The sequence below is a fragment of the Engystomops pustulosus genome, chromosome 5, assembly GCF_040894005.1.
Source record: "Engystomops pustulosus chromosome 5, aEngPut4.maternal, whole genome shotgun sequence".
NCBI classification, from domain to species: Eukaryota; Metazoa; Chordata; class Amphibia; order Anura; family Leptodactylidae; genus Engystomops; species Engystomops pustulosus.
In genome coordinates, this window is record NC_092415.1 from 37,335,141 (window position 1) to 37,361,361 (window position 26,221).

Below are 26,221 nucleotides of genomic sequence, written 5' to 3' on the forward strand. Positions count from 1 at the left end.
CTGTGTGGAGATTGGGCGATATGGCCAACAAACAATGACTTATTTTTAAAGGACATCTATCACCAGATCAAGGATAGTACACCAAGCACACTGACATACTGGTGTGTGCCCACTCTGGCAGGATCTGCTCTTCTTTAAGCTTCTTATACTCAGTTTTTTTTAAAAGGCTTTTAATATTATTATTATTATTCCCTATCAGCTCGCCAGCACGTGCACCCGCGGACGCACATTAAAGTGATCCGTTCTTGCACACATAAACGCTGTTATTCAATGTAGTATTGGAACACAAACACCGACATGTAATGATCTTCTTATACTGCAAATGCATTAAAATGACTTAAAGTGCAATTTCTACGTTTATCCCATAGTAATGAGTGTAATATAAGTTTTTGCGTAAACCTAACAATACGTTTTAATATATTATATGCTTAGAGTCCTTGATATTCCACCTGAGAGTCATGTTATATAAAGGTAGAATTCTGTTAACATGTATATCCAATATTACACACTGGAAAATGTCCAACATTTATTCATCTGCTAATTTCAGGTTAAGGAGCATCATTGCTCTCCATACTCTATTCTTACTGAAAGGGCTTGTCCAGGAACACTTAAAAAAATAAATTAAAGGGTGTTTCCAGCTTATTTGGTGGGACATAGCATAGGGGAGGGGTCATATGGGTGAAAATATACTTACCCTGGCTCCCCGTTTGTGCAATGCAGCATCCGGTCTATTTGTTGTCCCTCCTGCGTAGGCCATAAGTGTTGTTGGTGGGGTGACCACAGCATAGCAGGACAAGGCTATGTTCACACCTGCATTCAGCCTTTGATAGTAATTTCCGCTTTGTAACGTTAATAACCGATGACTAAAGGATCCGTTTTGCTGTCCATGGATTTCAATGGACTTCTAATGGTGTCCGTTAGTATCCATTTTCACACCAACTGTTAGGCCTTCCGTAGGATTAGTTGATCCTGAACTGCAGCACTGTTTTGTCTGACAGATTGGGGGTCATTTACTAAGGGCCCGAATCGCGTTTTTACAGCGGGTTACCCAAATTTTTCAGTTTTGCGCCAATTTTCCCTGAATTCGGGAAATCGGTTTGTGGCGCATTGGCGCCGGCGTGCACGTGACGGAAATCGGGGGGCCTGGCAGTACGAAAACCCGATGGATTCGCTTGACACGCGCTTACCTGCACTCGGCCCAGCTTGGTGAAGATCAGTGCATTCCGATGAACTTCAGCGCAGCAGCGACACCTGGTGGACGTCGGAGGAACTACCTTAGTGAATCCCGGCAGAACCCAAATCCTCCACACAGATCGCGCCGCTGGATCGCGAATGGACCGGGTAAGTAAATCTGCCCCATTATGTTCTGTCCTAAATTTAACAATATATACATATATTTTTTATTTTATCAGCTCGTATCTAGCCAGTTAATCTATCCATTTCCCATACTGAGCGCGCTCAGCTAAATAGTAATACATTTTTTTTAAAAATAACAGTTTACAAATAATGGTTCACAAAAAATTAAAACAACAGAAACCTAAGTGATTCAAACAGTTATAAAGGAGTCTGTTTTTTTCATAACTAATCTGTTAAAAAAAATTGAACGAATCCATTAAAAAACTGATCCTTTGCCATCTTGGGATCTCCATAAAAATGAGTACGCGAAATAACGGAAACAGCTAAATATAAGGCTTAAAACAGATGTGGACTTCGTTTTACCCTCACCCATCTGCCCCAGATATACAGGAAAACAACGCTAGGGGCTTAGCCTTAGCCCATGCGCAAACTTTGGACTTGAATTGTGTTTTAAAATGAAAAATTCAAGTGCATGGGGGAAGAGTAAAAACCGAACCCAGATGCGTTTATACGTACATGCTTGCGTTCCGGAAGTAGCAATACGTGTTTTGCCTTGTCAACCGGCTAAAAACGTGTTACTGGTTCACGAAAACGTCGCGGTCTGAACACAACAGAGTTCAGGAGTTACAATGTGTGAATACGGCCCAAGGATAAGTTATTAATTACAGATTATGGGGCCCCTCACCAATCAGCTGATATTAGCATAGTTTACGGAGCCAGAAGCAGATGTTGCTATACATTCTGCAGTGGCCGCTCTGCGCTATTGCAGCTTATCATTCATATGAAGGAGCAGGACTGCAGTAATACATCTGGGCCACTGCACAGTGTACAGAGCCCCTGGTTCTGATCCATCAACTGTTCTGATATCAGCTGTTTGGTGTAAGTTCAGGAAGACGGCCCCATTCATCTCCAATTACTAACCAATCCTAAAGATAAGGCATTGGTTTCCTGATAAATACAGAAGCTGAAAAGATAACAAAATCTGATGTAAGCAGAATAATTTCCACATAACAAAGTAGGATACACTGGAAAGAGCAGAGACGTTACCAGCAGAGATATTTCTAGACACCTTTGTTAGAAAATATTATCTATCTCCTCAGGTTATCTCATTCCACAATCGCAAACAACATTCAAAAACGGAGAATAATGTCTAAAACTAGTAAAATCGAGAGAAAACAGCTGTACATGGATAAACTTACTCCACCATCAAGAAATGAAAATAAATAAACTAAGACAATCGGATCAATGGTAAAATTCTACAGGGTGAATAAACATATAATGGACGGTATACTCAAAAAAACGCCAATCCCTCTTAGTGTACATAACAAGTCCTATAAAATCACAGTCCTGCATACTCAGCATTTTTATACAATCCTCGTTTTAGTGAACATGCAATAATTACAGCAATTTAAAGCTTCCAGTGCCGAAACGTACAAGTGCAATACATAGCGTGTGGCTCTTCTCTGAAGCTGCTGGAACTCCTAGTCGATGGTCGTTATTACCGATTACCGTTCCCATATCGCTTAACCAATTGCATCTTTTCAATACGGCTATAAGAAATAATGGGTAGAAACGGGCAAAGACCCTGCAACCTATTGGGGGATCATCAGGTGGTCCCCTCCGGTGTAATAGCCGGCAACCTCATCGATGTCAAAGTTCCAACCAGGGTCTTAGTGCGCTATTCTGCGGCCACGCCATACTAGATTATACACAGCCATTACTGAATTTAAAGGAAATCTACCAAGATGAAGGATTGTAAACCAAGCACACTGACATACTGGTGTGTGCCCCCTCTGGCAAGTTCTACTTTACTTTTAGCTTCTTAGGACTTTGTTTTTACAATAAAAAGGTTTCACAAATTATGCAAATGAGTCTCAGGGGCTCCAGACTCTGTAGATGTCAATGGAGCTTGGAGCCCTGAAGGCTCATCTGCATAATTTTTAAAAGCTCTTTTTCTTAAAACATAGGCATACAAAGCTACAAAAAAAGCATCTTCTGCCAGAGGAGGCACACACCAGTATGTTAGTGTGCTTGGTTTACAATCCTTCATCCTGGTGGTAGATTTCCTTTAAAGTTGATAAAATAAAATGCAGGTGCAGATTCATTTTTTTTTATAAATTTAGATTCAATTTTTATATTCTAGTATGATTTTTTGTTGTTGTTGCAGATGAAAGGACATTTTTAAACAGAGCTTTCTCATGGATTTTATGTATGCCCAGTAATTGACATACCATAGATGTAAGCAGTCAACATAAGCCCACTTCTAGGTGGTATAAGGTTTGGCTTCCTTTAGGATAAATCAGAATCCGCTCATACAACCATTCTTCGTACTCCACATTCACAGCAGAACTTGGCCGTCTGAAGCGGGTACTTGGTGCCGCACTCATGGCAAAACTTTGTCACTTGCCCCGCTCCGTTATTATCTCCAATTTTCATGCGTCCTCCGTTCATGGCCTGTGCGTGATCTCCGGCATCATAACCCATTTTGTTATCCGGCCTAAAAGTTTAAAAAGAAATTGAAATGAATAAAGTGGTTTATGAGTTTGGTGCAAGACACTAAACTAAAACTTTTCCAAAAAGTAGATGGCGCAAGGTTATACAAGACAATCATATATTGTGCCAGATTCTTAAAGGGAACCTGTCACCAGGAGACCCATTTTTAGCACTCCCCCAGTCCCCACAGAGCATAGTACATACGCTGCCAAAGTGTTTTTGTATTAAAAATTGGTTTGACAAAAAAAAAGATATGTTATATTGTACCTTTCATTAGCATCTGCTGTGTGACTAGGCAGTTGCCAAAAGGGAGGAGCTGGAAAGGAGCAGTCCCCCCCCCACCCTTGGGGAACATGTGACCTTTTCAAATATATGAAAACACCCATCACTGGGCTTAGCGACGCCCCCTGCTCCTCTACAGCCAATACAGAGTGAGGGGAGTTATTCATATATTTGAAAAGGTCACATGTTTCCCAAGGGTGGGGGGGAAACTGCTCCTTTCCAGCTCCTCCCAGTGGGCAACTACCTAGTCACACAGCAGATGCTAATGAAAGGTACAATATAACATATCTTTTTTCTGTAAAACCAATTTTTAATACAAAAACACTTTGTGTGTATGTTCTATGCTCTGTGGGGACTGGGGGGGTGCTAAAAATGGGTCTCCTGGTGACAGGTTCCCTTTAAAGGCTTTAAAGCTGCATAATACATTTCTAGTTTATTAGCATAATTTTTGAAACATGGATTTGCAATTTAGGCCACACCCCACATATCTTTCAGATTAAGTCACACCTCCTTTTCCTTGATTGTAACAGCGTCTAACGCAATAGGAAAATATTGAACAAAGAACATTAGACACAAGGTACATTAGAAGTTTCTGATTTGTGTGATAACATATACAGAATACTTTTCCTGAAAAGTATCAACATATTATTACAATGATAAAACAATACATTGCCTCATAGACACCAGTGAGTGACAGAGTAGATACATACAGAGCCTCATCTATGAACAATATATCGTACTGTTAAAGGAAACCTACCATGAGGAATCTACTAACAGAAGTAGGTCTGATGGTAGATTTCTCCTGCCTTTACCCTATTCTGTAATTTAATAATCCTGGAACCTAACATAACTTGCTAAAAACTTTATTCTAGTAATATGTAAATTAGCTGCAGAGGCTACTGGGGTGGGGAGTAGCCTCAGCTCCCAGTGCCCGGCCAGGCTAGTACACGCCCCAGTAGCCTCTACTACTAATTTACATATTACTAAAATAAAGTTTTTAGCAAGTTAGATTATGTTCCAGGATTATTAAATTACGGATTAGGGCAGAGACAGGCACAAGGAATCTACCATCACATCTACTTCTGTTAGTAGATTCCTCACGGTAGGTTTCCTTACAATACTGTCCACCTCTGCTAGTTCTTTGCTAATCTACACTGTAAAGATAAAAATCTGCAGAAATAGGATGTAATGTAATATAAATGTAAGGATATCGTGCTTTCTCCAGTGGCTATTAAAAACTAAAAATCATAAATCAGGTAAAATCACCACAATATAAATTTTTTTTTTTTTTAATGATTCAAGTAATTTTTTTTTTTTAACATGAAATCACCCTAAAATATTGGGGGGGGGGGAATTTATTAGGATTGGCTATTTAAGCCCAGTCTTAAAATTCCCTCTGGCCTTATAGACAATCTAGGTGCAATCTCCGCCAGGTCTGACAGCTGTAGTCTCCGCTGGTTTTCCAGGGAAGACTATAGTGGATGTGGAGGGTTGGGGCATTCACAAGTTGTGCGGGACAATAAATTGTTGGAGATGGAGATTTTCATGCCTTTTATCAGAAAACTGCTGGGGAAGGCCTAATACATCTCCTCCATTGCAACTACCATACACCACACGCACCCCGTCTATACTGACAATACTGAAGGAAAGTTTGTGCGTGTGTAAACCAGAAATATCTACAACATAGAAAAAAAAATGTGACAATGTTCTTTAAATAGACAGAGAAATTTCTCTATAAACTACAAAACTTCCATAAAACTGATGTCATCTCTTGCAGATTCACCTTTATGCAAAAGGCCTTTGAACTCTTAAGCAGTGTAAAAGCGAGCGACCTTCCATCTGCAATGTTATGTTTTGCTCCTGAAAATCTAAATTTACATTTTTATTATTTTCCCTTCTACACGTTCCCATTGTTGGTGGCTACTGGTCGCCTCACTTGGGTACAAATAAAGTTTTGTCTTCCACTCTGTCCACAAGTATCTGGGGGCAATGGAGGCCAATTCAGAAACTCTACGTCATGGTCATCGAGCCATTTCTCCACTCTTGATGTATGATTTGGGTCATTGTCCTGCTGGAATACTATGTCGTCCTTTTCATACCCCTAGTACTCATGTATACAGTATAACGCATCTTGTAGGATACTCACATACAGCTCAGCATTGAGACTTCCCTGTGAAACACATATTATTAGGCTTCTTCCGACAAACTTGACAGAACCTTCAATTTTTTAGCCCTTTTCCCTTGATCCTTCCAGACCCATTTTCCCCCAATGGAACCCAGTCTGTCCACTTTTGGCTCATTTTAACAATCAGCAATCTTGTACTGTCCACTCTTGCAACTTTTTTTCAAACTGGAGCCGCCGCTTCTTCTGACGACACTGAAGTCGGGAAGTCGCCTTTTTTTGTGCAACCATTCTAGACTTGTTATTGCACATCACAGGGTGCTTGCAATGTCTGTGATCTCGCTATTACCCAGCATACAAGTCACCTCCGCCAATGTGTTTGTTGCGCCAAAACTGATAGATTTTATGATGAGCCGACTTGTTGACTTGCTTTTTTGGTATGAACGTCCACCTCTTGGATGTGTGGACATTATTTTGTATTCCTCCTACTGTCACAGCGCATACATGATGCAGTTTGGCAATTTTTTAAAAATCAAAACTGCAATGAATGAACTGGATGATGTGGTTTCTCTTTTTTGGGGGGGAAATCTTCTTCATGGCTTCTTCTTGATTCAAATCAGTGATCTTTCGCTTGAGAATCGACCTCCGGCAGGTCCCCATACAAAGTGTATTGGAGTCGAGCCGCCGGACGGGTCTCCTGCACTCTACACATAGGAAGCTGCACCTTGTACACTGAACTAGGGCCCAACTATCCACGGTGCACAGTAAGAATATTTGTCGTTATTGATGTTGTTTTTTGGCAAACTCTGGATGACTACAATCACAGCGCCAGCATTGGTGCTACATTCTACTTGTAACTACATCAGCTCACTCCCACCATTGTTATCACGCTGTTATAGATACAGGCAGTCCCCGGGTTACGTACAAGATAGGGTCTGTAGGTTTGTTCTTAAGTTGAATTTGTATGTAAGTCTGAACTGTATGTATTATAATTGTAACCACAGACAGAATTTTTTTGGTCTCTGTGACATTTGGATTTTTAAAATGTTGGATTCTCATAAGAACCAGGATTAATAATAATAAATAATAATAAATCTTCATTGCAGACACCAGTGATAACTGTTACAGCTGTTTATTGTAGCCTAATGCTAAAGTACTTGTAACTAGGGGTCGTATGTAAGTCGGGTGTTCTTAAGTAGGGGACTGCCTGTACTAATAAATACATTTTTCATTTATCCTCCAGCTGTCATACCAAAGTCGGCCCAGGCGTTACACATATAGATTATTTTCTTTGGTTTTACTACACGTGTACAGTAGGTTGGTCATGTATTACACCAATGATTATTTCTGTGTTGCACTGGTTAGTTGCAGGAAACACAATGAATTAATTAAAAAGACATATCATAATTAGGCAGGTAGTTCACTGCTCAGCCTCCCTTACCGTATACTTATTGTATGAAGAATGAAGATGGATAGGATAATTACAGGGAGAGCAGCTAGTAGAGATGGTTGTGTCTCTAAATGGTCACTGATTCATACTGGGACATTGTGGGATTGATGGCAAAGGGAAAATCTAAAGGTGAAGATGGAATCTTATGTTAAGTAAGGGAAAGGTTGTACTGTGCAAAGTAAGTGAAGCTTGTATGAATGATATGAGTATGATATACAGTCAGGTAGGGGCGTCGGGCAGCAAAGTTGTGTTTACACCAATGTAAAAAAAAACAAATGTTTTTCAAGGATGGACATTCACTTTAAGTAATGGGAATGAAAAACTAGGTTACATTTTATCTTCCGGGGGGAAGGGGGTTACAGGCGGTCCCCTACTTAAGAACACTCGACTTACATACGACCCCTGGTTACAAACAGAACTCTGGATATTGGTAATTTATTGTACTTTAGTCCTAGGCTACAATAATCAGCTGTAACAGTTATCACAGGCGTCTGTAATGAAGCTTTAGTGTTAATATTGATTCTTATGACAACCCAACATTTTTTAAATCCAATTGTCACAGAGACCAAAAAAGTTCTGTCTGGGATTACAATGATAAAATATACAGTTCAGACTTACATACAAATTCAACTTAAGAACAAACCTACAGACCCTATCTTGTATGTAACCCGGTGACTGCCTGTATATATACTGTATAGTGGCCTTGTAGTGAGAACATAATGATACAGAAGCCATCTTATCTAAGACAAATAGCTGAGGGCTAATGCACTGAAAGTAATTTGGGAACGAGATTTGCATTTTTATTTGCAGAGCATGCATTTTAATTGGAAATAAAGCCTTGATCTGAGATTCGCTTCAAGCAGAGCGTTAGATGGAGCGCATCTCCTGCTGTACAAAGGAAGGCAAACACAATCCTCCCACCGAGGAGATGCTCTCTGTAAATAGATTTAGTATTTGGATATGGGATAACCTTGACTCCAAGAGCACTAAATGCATTATAGTTATGGGTCACAACCTAGACATAAGGACAATCAGGTCTAACTTAAAGGGGACAATGACAAAGACTATTTATTTGTCCACAGGATAAAAGATAAGTTGTGGACCCCAACAAAACCTATAGTAAGACATGAGCTTGTAAAGCTGAAGTCTGTAATGCTGCGCTATTTCTTAAATATTATGGTGCACATTTACTTACCCAGTCCCTGCGTGATCCCCACTGTGCGTTGTTTGCCGGAATGTACATCTGCCGCGATTCATGAAGATCGTGCGCCCGATTTCCTGCATGTGTCGCTTCCCCGCTCAGGTCCGCCGGAGTTCACCTTCTTCCTCCCAGTGTGAGTGCATGTCTTTCGACAAAAATTGAATTGTTATATCCTGTGCGTAGTCCGAATCCGTTGGATCGTGCGACGGCCCGCCCCCAAATTTGTGTCGTGTGAAAGCCGATGCGATTGTGACACAAAACGATTGCGTGCGACACAATCCACGGCGCGATCCCCGAAAAATCGGGGAACCCGACGGAAATGTGGCCACGAAACCCTTAGTAAATAAGCCCCGTTATGTATTATAAGAATCTTGGCTGATATGGCAGAAAAAAATGTGTTACATGCCTCGAGCAGATTTCATTTTAGTTTACGTTTTTGACACTGTTGTTCCTCACTAGATAAATTGTGCGCCTTAAAGAAAATCTACCACATGGATGCGATGCTCCGAACACAAGAACACTTACATGCGCCTCCTGAAATGGCATCCGTTCCTCTTTTTCCTTCTACTTGCTTAGTTTTTTATTAAAAATGGATTTTGAATTTATGCAAATGAGCCTCAGGTGCTCCCGTCTACGCCATAGAATCCTCTCTATTGTCTGCTAACTATTCACGCCTTCATTTGCCGTTTGTATCATGGATGTTAACCCTTTAAGTTGGTCCATTCACCTACTACTAACACCCAGCACCGATTGGCAAAGCCAACCGCAGCATGCAGAAAAATGGTGCTGCGCCTTTGGCATTGCCCACAGCATTTAACTGCCCGCACCGATCGCAGGCGTTACCGGCGGGAAAGGGGAGCGAACCGAACCCGGACTACAGCCAGAAGTTCTGGTTCGGTTCACTAATTTTCGCAACACATTTTTTGTCTTAAATGCGGCGGTTTTTCAGAATCCCTCGGGTTTTCGTTTGGCCACGCCCCCCGATTTCCGTCGCGTGTATGCCAGCTCCGATGCGCCACAATCCGACGGCGTGCGCCAGAATCCCGGGCAATTCAGGGAAAGTCGGCGCAAATTGGAAATATTCGGGTAACACGTCGGGAAAACGCGAATCAGGCCCTTAGTAAATGACCCCCAATGCGTCTTCCCTCAGCCTTTTCAGACCATGTTGTTGAGGGCAATACACGAAATATGGTAAATTGTTGTTGAGAATTGAAAAAAAGCCTTTTTGAAGGTAGCGAACATTTGCAAATCTTTTTTTTTTTTTTTTTTGCCATAGAGGAAACCAAAATCCTGTCATTTACCTCACTAAATCTTCTCTTATCTCTCTGGAAGGAAGGAACACAAAAATAATCAGGAAATACAAATAGAACACAAAGTTTCTGAACTTTTCAGAAGATTGAGAATTGCTTTTATAAAATCTGAAATCCCCTGTACAATGGTGACAGAAGAAGAAGGGAGCGCAGGACGGTACCTGGAGTAGTTCTCTGCATTGTAGGTTTTCCTTTTGTTAGCGGAAGGTACTGAGGATGGGTTCCTGGCCATGCTGGGGGGTGTTCTAGACTTGTACGTCCCTCTGAAACAAAACACTTCAAAGTTTAATATTACATTGCGGCACAATACATCACATTAACCATAGAAGTTGTGTAATGGGCATTTATAGAAGCACCAACATAATTTCTCATGGACACTCGTGTAGCTGACTTACCATTAGAATAATTAATTAAAGGGAATCTACCATCAGAATCCATCAGGATAAACCAAGGACACCTACTCATAGATCCTGGCACCGTGACTGATACTATTCTTATATTTGTTATCCATTGTCTTTTTTCTCCTAAAATCAACTTTTAAAATTATACTAAGGAGCTTCACAGGCTGTTACACAGTGCAGGAGCACATCTCACCTGAAGTGCTCTGTTTCCAGAGCCCCTCTATGCTATAGCTTCAAAGGCTGTTACATTGTCTTACCCTCCTGCCATGCTCCCTCAGCACTTCCCCCTCCCACTGTGTAAGACTGCGGGAGGTAGAAGGGGAGGGGATTTCTCCTGCACAGTTTAGTGATTATTTCAGTGCTTCTACTTCAGAAAACTGGCATACTTTGAAAATTATGCTAATAGGCCAATAGGCTTCTGGAGGGTGTTTAAAGGGCCACTCCTTGTTGTAGCTTCACAGGTTGTTACACTGCATCCAGCTCAGGACTTCCCTCTCCCTCTGCCTGCTGTAATCTCACACAGTGAGAGGGGGGTAGTGCTCTTGCACAGTGTAACAACCTGTGAAGCCAGATGACAAAGGGGCTCTGGTACCACCCCTTCTGGATCATTAGAATCATTTTAAAAGTTGATTTTAGGAGGAAGGAGACCATGGATAACAAATATAAGAAGATTAGCACAGTCCCGGTGCCTGGGTCTATAGGTAAGTGCTCCTGATTTATCATGATGGATTTTGATGGTAGATTTAATTTAACATAGAATATAGAAAATGTATTAAAGCTCTTCCGGCATAATTCTGCCTCCTCTTATATCTCACTCTTCTTTCCTATTCCGACTGCCAAATATTATAAAGTGACCTTCAGAGCATGCAGGATAACGCAGGATAACGCAGTGCCCTGTCAGCCAATCACATGACCACAATCCAGTCATTTGTTTCACAATTTCACAATCATTCCTGTGCGTTTTCATGTCACTTGATCGCAACACATTTAAAGCTCCAGGTAGAAGCCAAGCTGTAAACATGATGTGCTTCATGATATCACCAGGGTGTGAGGAAGGAAGCTCATCTATGTACTACACCTGTCGTATCATCCATGTATGGTTACTTACGGTGTAATCTGTAGGATATTAACCCTTACAGCAGAGCTTTCCGCTACTTTAACCTCTTCCTTCCACTGTTCTGTTTTTCAACAAACACAATTATTGTGCCACAACTATGTCTGAAGGCAAATACAGAGCTGACCCCTTAATCCCAATCCTGAGGTGAATCTTCTCCAACCTTGTTCTATACCCGCTGCTAGTACTAAGCTAATAGGAGATCCCAGGCAGTGATTAATTACTTAAAAGGGAACCTGTCATCAGATTTTACCCCATTAAACTACCAATCCCCTCAGGTAGGAGAGCAAATGTCCTTTCTAGAACTCCATCTTTTATGTGACATTTCACTCATTTCCCTATTTAAAAAAATCTCCTCCAAAGTCATGTGTAAATGAACGGAGAAGAGTCATATTTTCCCTGAGGTGAGTCAAGTTTATATAGTACCTGAAAACAAACATTCTTTTTGTATCATAATACATGTCCATCACGTTCAACCAAGGAAGGGAAGGGATTTTGGAGAAATCATTGTATATAACATAACCGTCAATATTATTTAGGTGTAAAAAGGCATCTAGACCCTTCTTGAAGCTCTCTGCTGTCCCTGCTGTCACCAGCGCCTGAGGCAGGCTATTCCACAGATTGACAGTTCTGGTGCCGTACTAAAAAGATAAGAATTTTATCTTTCAGATCACATTAGGTTCTTTGTGCTAAAGAAACAGAGAAATAGGGAGTTAAAGACTGGGAATGTGCGCTGCAGATAAAGATTCAGTTCCCAACTTCTATTTAACCGCCTGTATCTCCGGATGTGGAGACCATATAACAACATGCCTGATGCAATCTGAAAGATGAGATTCAGATATTTAAAGAGGACCCATCACCCAAATATTCGGCACTAGGAGCTGCTTACTAAAGTAAGCAGCTCCTAGTGCTTGAACAAACGCCGCAGTGTTAGTAGGAAACCTCCGGTAACGCTATCAAACACTGCGGCGGGGTACAATGTAATCATTGGACCGCTCGCAAAGCGGTCCGATGTATTCATGAGGGGGCGGTCCGAGGCGCTGCCGGTAACGCTATCACTCTAACACTGCGGCGTTTGATCAAGCACTAGGAGCTGCTTACTTTAGACATTGGGGCATATTTACTTACCCAGCCCATTCGCGATCCAGCGGCGCGTTCTCTGCGCTGGATTCGGGTCCGGCCGGGATTCATTAAGGTAGTTCCTCCGCCATCCACCAGGTGGCGCTGCTGCGCTGAAAAGCATCGGAACGCACTGGAGTTCACGGAGCCGGGCTGAGTGAAGGTAAGTGCAAGCTCCGCGACAGATTTTTTTTTTTAAATGCGGCGGTTTTTCCGATTCCGTCGGGTTTTTGTTCGGCCACGCCCCCAGATTTCCGTTGCGTGCATGCCAGCGCCGATGCGCCACAATCCGATCGCGTGCGCCAAAATCCCGGGGGAATTGAGGGGAAATCGTCGCAAATCGGAAATATTCGGGTAACACTTAGGGAAAACGTGAATCGGGCCCTTAGTAAATGACCGCCATTGTGTGCAATCACTGTACTGATTGCATGCGCAGGAAATGCAGTTAGATCATATCAAAGTAAATGGGGACATATGATCACTGTTTAAAAAAAAACGCTAGAACAAGTCCTAATTTCTTCAATAAAAATATTTACAAATATTTTAAATGATAAATGAAAATATAAATCTGTTAAAAATGATTCAGTGCAGTGTAGTATTGTGTAGTTGAGTCTCTGGAAACGTGTGGATTTTCACTATTTTACAATCCATGCACCACACAGGGTGAGATCAGATGTGATTGTCCAGTAACCTGACATTCCTCCTTCATGTATAGCACTAACAATGCCAGATTGCTGTAAGATTAGGGTGCACACTGACACCTAGTGGACAATTTATAGAATCCTCACAATAATAAAGGGAATTGGTCACAATGGAGCACATTTACTTACCCGGTCCTGTTGCGATCCCTGATCCGGACTGTCCGACGAGGATGAAGTCCGGCGCGATTCACCAAGATCGTGCGCCCGATATCCTGCATGTGTCGCTTCCCCGCTCAGGTCCACCGGAGTTCACCTTCATCTTCCCGATGTACTTCCCGAAGTACATTGTCTTGCAACACAATTTGAATTTTAAATCCCGCGCTTAGTCCGAATCCGTTGGTTTGTCTGATGGCCACGCCCCCAAGTCGCGTGATTGCGCCAAAATCCGATTGCGTGCGCCAAAAACCCCTGTTAAAGGCGTCGCGAATCGGAAATGGTCGGGAAACCCGCGGGAAATGCGGTCCTCGGAGCCTTAGTAAAGGTGGCCCAGTGTCTGTGGGCAGCATTCTATAGAGCAGTGGTGGCGAACCTGTGGCACATGTGCTAGAGGTGGCGCTCAGAGTCATCTGTGTGGGCACCCAGGCCTTCAACCCAGCACAGAGTTTGCCAGAGAGGTTGAGTGAGTCAAGTCCTCATCCTGCGGTCCTGGGTCGCTCAGCGCAGCACAACCCATTTTAAAACAACACTTTCTGGGCTTTCAGGAAGAAACAAGGGAGGTGTGGACAGGGCTGGATTATCATTGGAGGGAAGCTAGTAGATAATCTGAATTTCTCCATGTATAGGTGTCCTCAAGACACCAATACAATTGAAAGCTGTGGCAGAGAAGGGAGCAGTTAGTTACTGACAGCACTTTGTGATAAATAAGTGGGTTTTTGGTTGTGGTTCAGACCCTCGGCCTCTTGAAGATTCCCCATCACTGCTATAGAGCATGAAGAACTGAGGGGGTTAATGGGGTTGTCCATATTTTTCAAAATTAATTTTAAAGAATGTCTAAATGCAGTGATGTGGGGCAGGGGGGGGGAAGGGGGTGAGGGGGGATTAAACTTAAAAAAAAATAAATAAACCCACACCAATATTAACCCCTTATTTCCCAAGACAACTCGCCGCTCTGGCTGTGAAGTCGCTCAAGGTTAAGTGCCGACAACTGAGCCAATTTTGCGGCTGTGAAAAGCAGATGTTAGACAATCTGGGTGCGGACATCAATTTTTAACACACAAGTTGCATCCATCGAAAGAAAAATGGGTGAATTTCCTGATTATAAAGAGTGTATCCCAGCAAAGGAGCAGACAGAAGATGATCTGGATACAAATAACAATGGGGGGGTCTCTACAATGACAGATCTTTGTGATAAGTTCTCCTTTGTATTTTCATGTGTGCATTCGCTCCTATGTCTATAGATTTCCTGTAGGGTAGATACAGTTATTACATGACCTCATTCATTGCTATAACAAGAGCACCTACCCGCTCTGAGGACTGGATATGGCGCTATTTTTGTGTGCAGGAGAATTGGTCTGGAGGCGGCTGCCCGTGACGGTGGAGCTCAGTGCTGGTTTTCCTGATGGGATACCTAAAAGATACAAGACAAAATCTGAGCAGTTAAATCTAGTTCAGGGGCGTCCTCCTCCCTCCATAGGAAACAGCGGCGCACGGCAGCACACTCCCGTACACTTTTTGCGGTGTACGGCGAGGATCGCCGCTGGGCCGCCATTGCCGTCTATGGGGACATATATGAGGCTGCAATATATCTATCCTAACAGTAGGATAGATAATTACTACAAGATGGGTGCGATGTGACTGTGATTTGCACATTTGACTGTCACATACCTGAAGCGGGTTTACCCAAGCCGGGTGGTTGTGGTAGACGGGAATTTGTAGAGGTCACGGAGGCAGGAGAATTAGTCTTCTTAAGTGTTGGGGGCTTGTACTATTAAGACACGTAAATGTTACGTACACAGCACGTTATACAGCTAATACCGGTATAACCAAAAGAATCATTTGTAGAACAGAGAATTATAGTTTCAATAGACATTCTGCATCAGAGGTCGCACTAACCTTTTTACAGAAGAATAATAGTACTCCTCTTACCATTTTAAGGAGTATTTAAATAACCCCCATGGTGTATACAATTTTAATAAATGGTTATTTATGCTTCCTCTGTGTTCCCTGCTCAAATAGCCAAATGAGATAATTACAATAACAAGACTATGGCTGGCACCATTCCCCCAATTAAACTATGGCTGACGCTACCGCCCCCCAACCAGACTATGGCTGACGCTACCGCCCCCCAACCAGACTATGGCTGATACCACCGCCCCCCAACCAGACTATGGCTGATACCACCGCCCCCCAACCAGACTATGGCTGATACCACCGCCCCCCAACCAGACTATGGCTGATACCACCGCCCCCCAACCAGACTATGGCTGATACCACCGCCCCCCAACCAGACTATGGCTGATGCCACCGCCCCCCAACCAGACTATGGCTGATGCCACCGCCCCCCAACCAGACTATGGCTGACGCCACCGCCGTCAGACACCAGAGGTCAAAGCCTCTGCCCCCCTCTTCCCGTCCAGACTATGGCTGACAACGACGCCCTACCGATCAGCTATGGCTGATAAAACTATGGATGATGCTAGCGCCAGACCAGACTATGGCTGACTCCTACCCTGCCAGACCAGACTATGGCTGACTCCCCCAGACCAGACTATGGCTGACTCCCCCAGACCAGACTATGGCTGACTCCCCCAGACCAGACTATGGCTGACTCCCCCAGACCAGACTATGGCTGACTCCCCCAGACCAGACTATGGCTGACTCCCCCAGACCAGACTATGGCTGACTCCCCCAGACCAGACTATGGCTGACTCCCCCAGACCAGACTATGGCTGACTCCCCCAGACCAGACTATGGCTGACTCCCCCAGACCAGACTATGGCTGACTCCCCCAGACCAGACTATGGCTGACTCCCCCAGACCAGACTATGGCTGACTCCCCCAGACCAGACTATGGCTGACTCCCCCAGACCAGACTATGGCTGACTCCCCCAGACCAGACTATGGCTGACTCCCCCATTCCCCAGACCAGACTATGGCTGACTCCCCCAGACCAGACTATGGCTGACTCCCCCATTCCCCAGACCAGACTATGGCTGACTCCCCCATTCCCCAGACCAGACTATGGCTGACTCCCCCATTCCCCAGACCAGACTATGGCTGACTCCCCCATTCCCCAGATCAGACTATGGCTGACTCTCCCATTCCCCAGACCAGACTATGGCTGACTCCCCCAGACCAGACTATGGCTGACTCCCCCAGATCCACTTTTTACAGTCCTGATGCTACGTATCACACACAAATATATGGTGCACAGCGCTCCAGAACCTACATCTATTTATAGACCTATTTATTACGATCAAAACTGATGACCGATTCCTTTTAAGAACAGCGGAGTCTGCTAAACTATGGCAACGTAATCATCACCCAGGGATGAATGATTGCTTGCATGTAGTCTGCTTCTGCTTTAACACCTTAACAGATCCAATTAATTTGTGAGCCTTAAACAGAATTTCCAAATGTTTTTATGTTGAAAAATCATACATGCATTGATTTGTTTTATGAGAACCATTATTTTTTTGTTAAAGAGCTCTATATCCCCCACAAAACCTACATCTATTATGGTGATCGGCACTGCATGGGGTTATGAATCCCTTTCAAGTCAATGGCTGTCCTATAGGATGTGATCCCATATGTGTTATGTCTCTTAGGCCCCATGCACACCTAGAAACGCTCCACAAACAGTGTGAAGTTTACAGCCGTTCCTCACACCACCTATATCCATAGCTGAGCTGCCGCAACACAAATCAGTGTAGGAATTGGACCAGCTCTATCTTTATCAGGGAGGTGACCATGCACAATAGACCACAATGGCAGAAAAATAACCCGTGTAACTACGACTTTCCTTCAAATGTGTTTGCTTAATGCACACAACAGTAACACAAAAAACACAAAAACGGCAGCTGGTCACAGCCGTCAATTACTGTCATGTGCATGAGGCCTAAGGCTGGGTTCGTATTGTGTATATCCTTACAACAGAGGGCTAGGACGTATCCCCCTGTATGCTACAACAGTGGGTTATGTCCTCCGTTTCCGTAGTGAACATCAGCAGCCGCCATTGATTGACTACTGCCGATGATAAAATGTTTCACCCAGTGATGTCACTGTCCTTATATAGACAGTGACATCACTGGGGACCTACCAGAGCTTACACTATGCGGAGGCCAGGGATGGATGCAATATGCATCTGTCCACCATATGTCGCTCATCAGGTCTTGCCTGACATATACACTGGGGGAGATTTATCAGAAATGTCATGGCAACCAATCAGAGCTCAGCTTTCATTTTTCCACAGCTGTTAAAAGCTGAACTCTGATTGGTTTCCATGAGAAATTAGAACAGTTTTACCTCAGGCACATCTGAAAAATCTCCCCCACTGAGCCCATGAGAAAAACGAGATGTGAATGTGGCACAACAGAGGCACAACTCTATTTTTTTAATTTTTGATGCAAATGTGAACATAAAATTAACGAGACTGAATGTAAATGTAGAAGATGCAGAACTGAATTACCTGAGTCCGAGGTATTGCTTTCGCTTTGGTGTCTCCTCCCAATTTTCCTTTATTGGTTATACGTGCGGCTTGCTCCTTGCAGAAGTTGATGTGCCGGTCGGCGGCGCTCTCATTAAACCTCCGCTGACAGTAAGGACACTGCACATAGTCTACAGAAATAAAGAGGTCAGGAAACGAGCCGAATCAGTGCTTATTAATAGACTGGCTCAAGGAAAAGAAAAACTCTGCCTCTCTTTTTAGATGAAATATGTATGATGCCGCTCACGTCATGCACAAAAAATGCAGTTCTATTCCAAGACGCACCAGACAGACTGAAGGGACTGCAGGGAATACAATGTGCCTGATGTAAGAGGCCAAATATCTCTTAAAGTTATAGCCGGATTATCTACATTTTCTATAAATGCAAAAAAAAAAAAAATTGGAAATACAAGGGGGATAAATGATACTTACTGATACATAGGGAAGGAGCATGCGGTGCAGGAACTACACATAGCAAAGTCCTGCCTACATGCAGGCTGTATAGTCAATACTTGGCACTCAATATGGATGAGAGAAATTGTCCTTTATTCTTAAAGTGTCACCATAGAAAAATAAATGGCAATCCAAAGTCAAGTAAAATGTTTCGGTCTGTGTCTCAGTTAACTGTAACTGTGTATAAAAAGGATATAGTAGAGCTGGAACGGGTGCAGAGGAGAGCAACCAGGATTATTAGGGGAATGGAGGGATTAGAATACACTGACAGATTACAAAATTTGGGATTATTCAGTTTAGAAAAGAGACGACTGAGGGGAGACCTCATTACAATGTACAAATACCTGAACGGACAGTACAAGGATCTCTCCAAAGATCTTTTTATACCTCGGCCTGTGACCAGGACAAGGGGGCATCCTCTACGCCTAGAAGAGAGGTGGTTCTACCATCACCATAGACAGGGGGCATCCTGTACACATACAGGAGAAGTGGTTCTACCATCACCATAGACAGGGGGCATCCTCTACACCTAAAGGAGAGGTGGTTCTACCATCACCATAGACAGGGGGCATCCTCTACACCTAGAGGAGAGGCAGCTCTACTATCACCATAGACAGGGGGCATCCTCTACACATACAGGAGAAGTGGTTCTACCATCACCATAGACAGGGGGCATCCTCTACACCTAAAGGAGAGGTGGTTCTACCATCACCATAGACAGGGGGCATCCTCTACACCTAAAGGAGAGGTGGTTTTACCATCACCATAGACAGGGGACATCCTCTACACCTAGAGGAGAGGTAGTTCTACCATCACCATAGACAGGGGGCATCCTCTACACCTAGAGGAGAGGCGGTTCTACCATCACCATAGACAGGGGGCATCCTCTATACCTAGAGGAGAGGCGGTTCTATCATCACCATAAAGAAGGACATCCTCTACACCTAGAGGAGAGAAGGTTCTACCATCATCATAGACAGGGGGCATCCTCTACACCTAGAGGACAGGTGGTTCTACCATCACCATAGACAGGGGACATCCTCTACACCTAGAGGAGAGGTAGTTCTACCATCACCATAGACAGGGGGCATCCTCTACACCTAGAGGAGAGGCGGTTCTACCATCACCATAGACAGGGGGCATCCTCTGCACCTAGAGGAGAGGTGGTTCTACCATCACCCTAGACAGGGGGCATCCTCTACACCTAGAGGAGAGGGAATTCTACCATCAGCATAGACAGGGGACATCCTCTACACCTAGAGGAGAGGGAATTCTACCATCAGCATAGACAGGGGGCATCCTCTACACCAGGGGTCTCAAACTCAATTTACCTGGGGGCCGCTGGAGGTAGATTCTGGGTAAGGCTGGGCCGCATCAAGTTTTCCACACAAAATGCGCTTACAAAATATCATTATTCAGATTCAAATGTCATGGCGTCTCCCAGCGCAAGGAAAGCCCCGAGCGGGGAGACGTGTTTTCTCTATGAACGCGTCCTGTGCACCGAGGGGTCCCAAGCTCCTACCGCACTGAGCCCAGTCAGGGACACTCCATCCCCCCCTCCCCCCCGGTACTTGCCTCCCCGTGTCCCTCCCATCGAAGTAGATGAAGTCGCCGCTCTGACTTGCACCAAGTGCGTTCAGAGCGGCGACTTCATCTTTTTCAAGTACCGGAGGGAAGGGGATTAACCGGTTACGGGCCCTTTCCTGTTTTTTCATGTCCATTTTTCACTCCCCACCTTCAAAAATCTATAACTTTTTTATTTTTACACGTAAAGAGCTGTGTGACGGCTTGTTTTCTGCGTAACAAATTGCACTTCATAGTGATGGTATTAAATATTCCATGCCATGTACTCGGAAGCGGGAAAAAAATTCCAAATGCAATGAAAATGCATTTGCGCCATTTTCTTGTGGGCTTGGATATTACGTCTTTCACTGAGCGCCCCAAATGACATGTCTACTTTATTCTTTGGGTCGGTACGATTAAGGGGATACCAAATTTGTATAGGTTTTATAATGTTTTCATACATTTACAAAAATTAAAACCTGTACAAAAATTATTTTTTTGATTTTGCCAACTTCTGGCGCTAATAACTTTTTTATACTTTGGGGTACGGAGCTGTGGGTGGTGTCATTTTTTGCGAAATATGACAATATTTTCAATTATATCATTTTTAGGACTGTACGACCTTTTGATCACTTTTTATAGATTTTTTTATATTTTTCAAAATGGCAAAAAAGTGCCATTTTCGACTTTGGGCGCTATTTTCCGTAACGGGGTTAAACGCATTGTAAAAAACGTTATCATATTTTGATAGATCGGGCATTTTCGGACGCGTCGATACCTAATGTGTTTATGATTTTTACTGTTTATTTATATTTATGTCAGTTCTAGGGAAAGGGGGGTGATTTGAAATTTAATGTTTTTTTATTATAATTTTTTTTTTTAAAACTTTTTTTTATTTTTATATATACTATTTTTCAGACTCCCTAGGGTACTTTAACCCTAGGTAGTCTGATCGATCCTATCATATATTGCCATACTACAGTATGGCAGTATATGGGGATTTTCCTCCTCATTCATTACAATGTGCTATCAGCACATTGTAATGAAGGGGTTAAAACGAAATAGCCTCGGGTCTACGGAAGACCCGAGGCTACCATGGAGACGGATCGCTGCCCCCGGGGGAGCGGCGATCCCAGGTAAGATGGCGGCGCCCATGCGCCGCTATCTTTTTGAGGCTGCCGGCAGCTTTGCCGGCAGCCATCGCTGTGAAAGCACCCGCGATCGGTGCTAGCACCGATCGCGGGTGTTACCGGTAAGCCTTTGCTGCAATATGCAGCAAAGACTTACCGGCTATGGAGAGGGCTCAGCCCCAGGTGGGGGCCGCAAAATGTTGTCCCGCGGGCCGCAGTTAGAGTCTACACCTAGAGGAGAGGCGGTTCTAACATCACCATAGACAGGGGTCATCCTCTACACCTAGAGGAGAGGCGGTTCTACCATCACCATAGACAGCGGGCATCCTCTACACCTAGAGGAGAGGTGGTTCTACCATCACCATAGACAGGGAGCATCCTCTACACCTAGAGGACAGGTGATTCTACTATCGCCATAGGCAGGGAGCATCCTCTACACCTAGAGGAGAGGTGGTTCTACCATCACCATAGACAGGGGGCATCCTCTACACCTAGAGGAGAGGCGGTTCTATCATCACCATAGAGAAGGACATCCTCTACACCTAGAGGAGAGGTGGTTCTACCATCACCATAGACAGGGGGCATCCTCTACACCTAGAGAAAAGGCAGTTCTACCACCACCATAGACAGGGGGCATCCTCTACACCTAGAGGAGAGGTAACTCTACCACCACCATAGACAGGGGGCATCCTCTACACCAGGGGTCTCAAACTCGCGGCCCGCGGGACAACATTTTGCGGCCCCCACCTGGAAAAGCACCGCCCGCCGTGTATTCACGGCGGCGGTCGGGTCGCGCTGCATGGAGAGGGCTCACGGGCTGAGCCCTCTCCATAGCCGGTAAGTCTTTGCTGCATATTGCAGCAAAGGCTTACCGGTAACACCCGCGATCGGTGCTAGCACCGATCGCGGGTGCTTTCACAGCGATGGCTGCCGGCAAAGCTGCCGGCAGCCTCAAAAAGATAGCGGCGCATGGGCGCCGCCATCTTACCTGGGATCGCCGCTCCCCCGGGGGCAGCGATCCGTCTCCATGGTAGCCTCGGGTCTTCCGTAGACCCGAGGCTATTTCGTTTTAACCCCTTCATTACAATGTGCTGATAGCACATTGTAATGAATGAGGAGGAAAATCCCCATATACTGCCATACTGTAGTATGGCAATATATGATAGGATCGATCAGACAACCTAGGGTTAAAGTACCCTAGGGAGTCTGAAAAATAGTATATATAAAAATAAAAAAAAGTTTAAAAAAAAAAAATTATAATAAAAAAACATTAAATTTCAAATCACCCCCCTTTCCCTAGAACTGACATAAATATAAATAAACAGTAAAAATCATAAACACATTAGGTATCGACGCGTCCGAAAATGCCCGATCTATCAAAATATGATAACGTTTTTTACAATGCGTTTAACCCCGTTACGGAAAATAGCGCCCAAAGTCGAAAATGGCACTTTTTTGCCATTTTGAAAAATATAAAAAAATCTATAAAAAGTGATCAAAAGGTCGTACAGTCCTAAAAATGATATAATTGAAAATATTGTCATATTTCGCAAAAAATGACACCACCCACAGCTCCGTACACCAAAGTATAAAAAAGTTATTAGCGCCAGAAGTTGGCAAAATCAAAAAAATAATTTTTGTACAGGTTTTAATTTTTGTAAATGTATGAAAACATTATAAAACCTATACAAATTTGGTATCCCCTTAATCGTACCGACCCAAAGAATAAAGTAGACATGTCATTTGGGGCGCTCAGTGAAAGACGTAATATCCAAGCCCACAAGAAAATGGCGCAAATGCATTTTCATTGCATTTGGAATTTTTTTCCCGCTTCCGAGTACATGGCATGGAATATTAAATACCATCACTATGAAGTGCAATTTGTTACGCAGAAAACAAGCCGTCACACAGCTCTTTATGTGTAAAAATAAAAAAGTTATAGATTTTTGAAGGTGGGGAGTGAAAAATGGACATGAAAAAACAGGAAAGGGCCCGTAACCGGTTAATCCCCTTCCCTCCGGTACTTGAAAAAGATGAAGTCGCCGCTCTGAACGCACTTGGTGCAAGTCAGAGCGGCGACTTCATCTACTTCGATGGGAGGGACACGGGGAGGCAAGTACCGGGGGGGAGGGGGGGATGGAGTGTCCCTGACTGGGCTCAGTGCGGTAGGAGCTTGGGACCCCTTGGTGCACAGGACGCGTTCATAGAGAAAACACGTCTCCCCGCTCGGGGCTTTCCTTGCGCTGGGAGACGCCATGACATTTGAATCTGAATAATGATATTTTGTAAGCGCATTTTGTGTGGAAAACTTGATGCGGCCCAGCCTTACCCAGAATCTACCCCAGGTAAATTGAGTTTGAGACCCCTGCTCTACACCTAGAGAAGAGGAGGTTCTACCATCACCATAGACAGGGGGCATCCTCTACACCTAGAGGAGAGGTGGTTCTACCATCACCATAGACAGGGGGCATCCTCTACACCTAGAGGAGAGGCGGCTCTACCATCACCATAGACAAAGGTTCTTTACTGTAAGAGCAGTGAGACTATGGAGACTAAAAAAGGTAGATCTATGGGATGTGAGGATAGCCCTTTTAAAGAGGACCCGTCACCCAAATTTTTGGCACTAGGAGCTGCTTACTAAAGTAAGCAGCTCCTAGTGCTTGAACAAACGCCGCAGTGGTTTCTGCGGAGGTTTCCGGTAACGCTCTCACTCTAACACTGCGGCGTTTGTTCAAGCACTAGGAGCTGCTTACTTTAGTAAGCAGCTCCTAGTGCCAAAAATTTGGGTGACGGGTCCTCCTTAAGGGCTAATCCTCACGCCCCCACAAACATTTATTTGGCTAATATGTAAATTTTCTAACGTGGCTACTGGGGTGTGGAGTAGCCAGAGCTGAGGCTACATGGCGCGGCTACTCCACGCCCCAGTCGCCTCTATGTTCCTCCTACCAGAAATCTTCAGCCTTCGTCTGAGAAATCTGCCATCTGCGCATGCGTAGTGGCTCCGGAGCAGTGACCGTGCAGCCGCGGGCCGGGTGTTCTGCGCATGCGCAGATGGCAGGTTTCGTGCTGAAGATTTCTGGTAGGAAGAACAAAGAGGCTACTGGGGCGTGGAGTAGCCGCGCTGTGTAGCCTTCCCCCTCCAGCTACTCCACACCCCAGTAGCCGCTTTAGAAAATTTACATATTAGCCAAATAAAAGTTATCAAAAGATTGTGGGGGCGTGAGGATTAGCCTTTAAAAGGGCTATCCTCACGTCCTATAGATGTACCCACCACCAGATCTACCTTTATAGGTAAATATGTGGTGGTGGGTTCCCTTTAAACACTGTCATTATAAAAAGCAATTTGTTACGCAGAAAACAAGCCCTCTCACAGCTCTACACATCACCTCAGCGGGAAGGGGTTAAAGATTTGAACCAAATCTCTACCACACGGCCACATTGGTCACACGGGATGTATGCAGTCTTTATACATCCATCGACCATGATAAAGGCCTTCCTGCAGTCGGCAGAATTCCTAAAAACACTGACCTCCCCACTCCAGTCATAGAATTATGCTTGGATTTGTTAGGAATCATTATATAAACTTTTTCTGACCATTTTTTGTCTATTTGTTAAAGTTATCTGATGAAGGTCTGAGACACACACCAAATTGTTTTGAGTTGACTTTGGATTGCCATTTATTTTTCTATGGTGACACTTTAAAGGGAACCTGTCATCAGCAACTGGCCTAATTGTTTTTGTTTCTTTCATGACCCAGTGTGATGGCATCAACCTGAAAATCGACTTTGAAGTGAGATGTAAATTGGTTGTATAAAGTCAAGGGGGAGGAGACATCAACACTGAAGTCAAGGTGGGGAGCTCTGTATGCCTCCTCCTTTGTGTTTGACATCATGCATTACATTACATCTCACTTCAAAGTAGATTTTCTGGAAGATGCCACCACACTGGGTCATGAAAGAAACATGATCTGGAAGGTGTTCGGCTGCTTGACAACATATTAGGTCAATTTCTGCTGACAGGTTCCCTTTAAAAAAAATTGCAAATAGAACTAAGGGGCTCAGGACACAATTAATAGCTTGGGAGCCTGGAGCCCCTGAGGCTCATCTGCATAGTTTTCAGTATGTCAGTGTGCTTGGTTTACAATCCTTCATCCTGTTGAATTATTTCCTTTGAACGAACGGAAATGGCACAGCATGGCCTCTGCAGATTGTATGTGGTACCAGGTGATTGGCGTGGAGTACGGATGTCACACTAATCAGTAATTGTTGTCCTAATAAAGGGCCTCATACACATAAATGTTTTTGGACGTGTGCGATCCATTGTACATGATCCAGTGTATGAGACGACTTCCAAGCTGCAGAACTCAGGTCCTATTCAGGACCGTGTTTGTGGGTCGGGCAGTTTACTTCTGTTGTGACCTCACACACTAATGACAGATGGGCCACAAACAAGGAACACGGGTCCGTTGTTTGTAACCGATGTTGTACCGGTAGGCTCGGTCCTATACTTACCGGGGTCATAGGACGGTGGCGGCGGTGGAGGGAGTTCTCCTCCTTCTTTTAATATCTGACCAAGTCCTTTAGCGGCTCTTATTGTGTTGATAAAATCCTCGTGCTTCCTTCTCCAGTTGGACTGCTTCTTTGGAGGCTCTGGCTGAGACACAGGAGGGAAAAATACTTGATATATGAGAGATATTCCCCTCTTGTACATATACAGTATAGCATATCCCCAGGACCTCCGGCTCCTGCCCGCGGTGATTGGAGAAGTGGACGCACTCACACAACATTCTCCATTTAAGTACATGGGAATCTGATCTTATTTAGGGACCCCCCCCAATCAGTCTCTATAGTTAATTTATGACGCATCATAAATGGGGTACAG

At 44.1% G+C, this 26,221-nt stretch overlaps 1 protein-coding gene across 1 annotated transcript in view; it reads right to left on the bottom strand.

Annotated features, from left to right (window-relative positions):
- Positions 1-2,500: 2,500 nt before the first annotated feature.
- The window catches only part of ZC2HC1A (zinc finger C2HC-type containing 1A), a 33,260-nt gene continuing 9,539 nt past the window's right edge, over positions 2,501-26,221 (bottom strand). Inside the window, exons 4-9 of the mRNA XM_072151660.1 lie at positions 25,852-25,993; positions 18,177-18,325; positions 15,374-15,473; positions 15,011-15,116; positions 10,376-10,477; positions 2,501-3,853 (exon numbers count right to left, since the gene is read on the bottom strand). Coding sequence (XP_072007761.1) covers positions 3,667-3,853; positions 10,376-10,477; positions 15,011-15,116; positions 15,374-15,473; positions 18,177-18,325; positions 25,852-25,993 — 786 coding nt within the window. The 3' untranslated portion in view covers positions 2,501-3,666. The remainder of the gene's footprint in view (positions 3,854-10,375; positions 10,478-15,010; positions 15,117-15,373; positions 15,474-18,176; positions 18,326-25,851; positions 25,994-26,221) is intronic.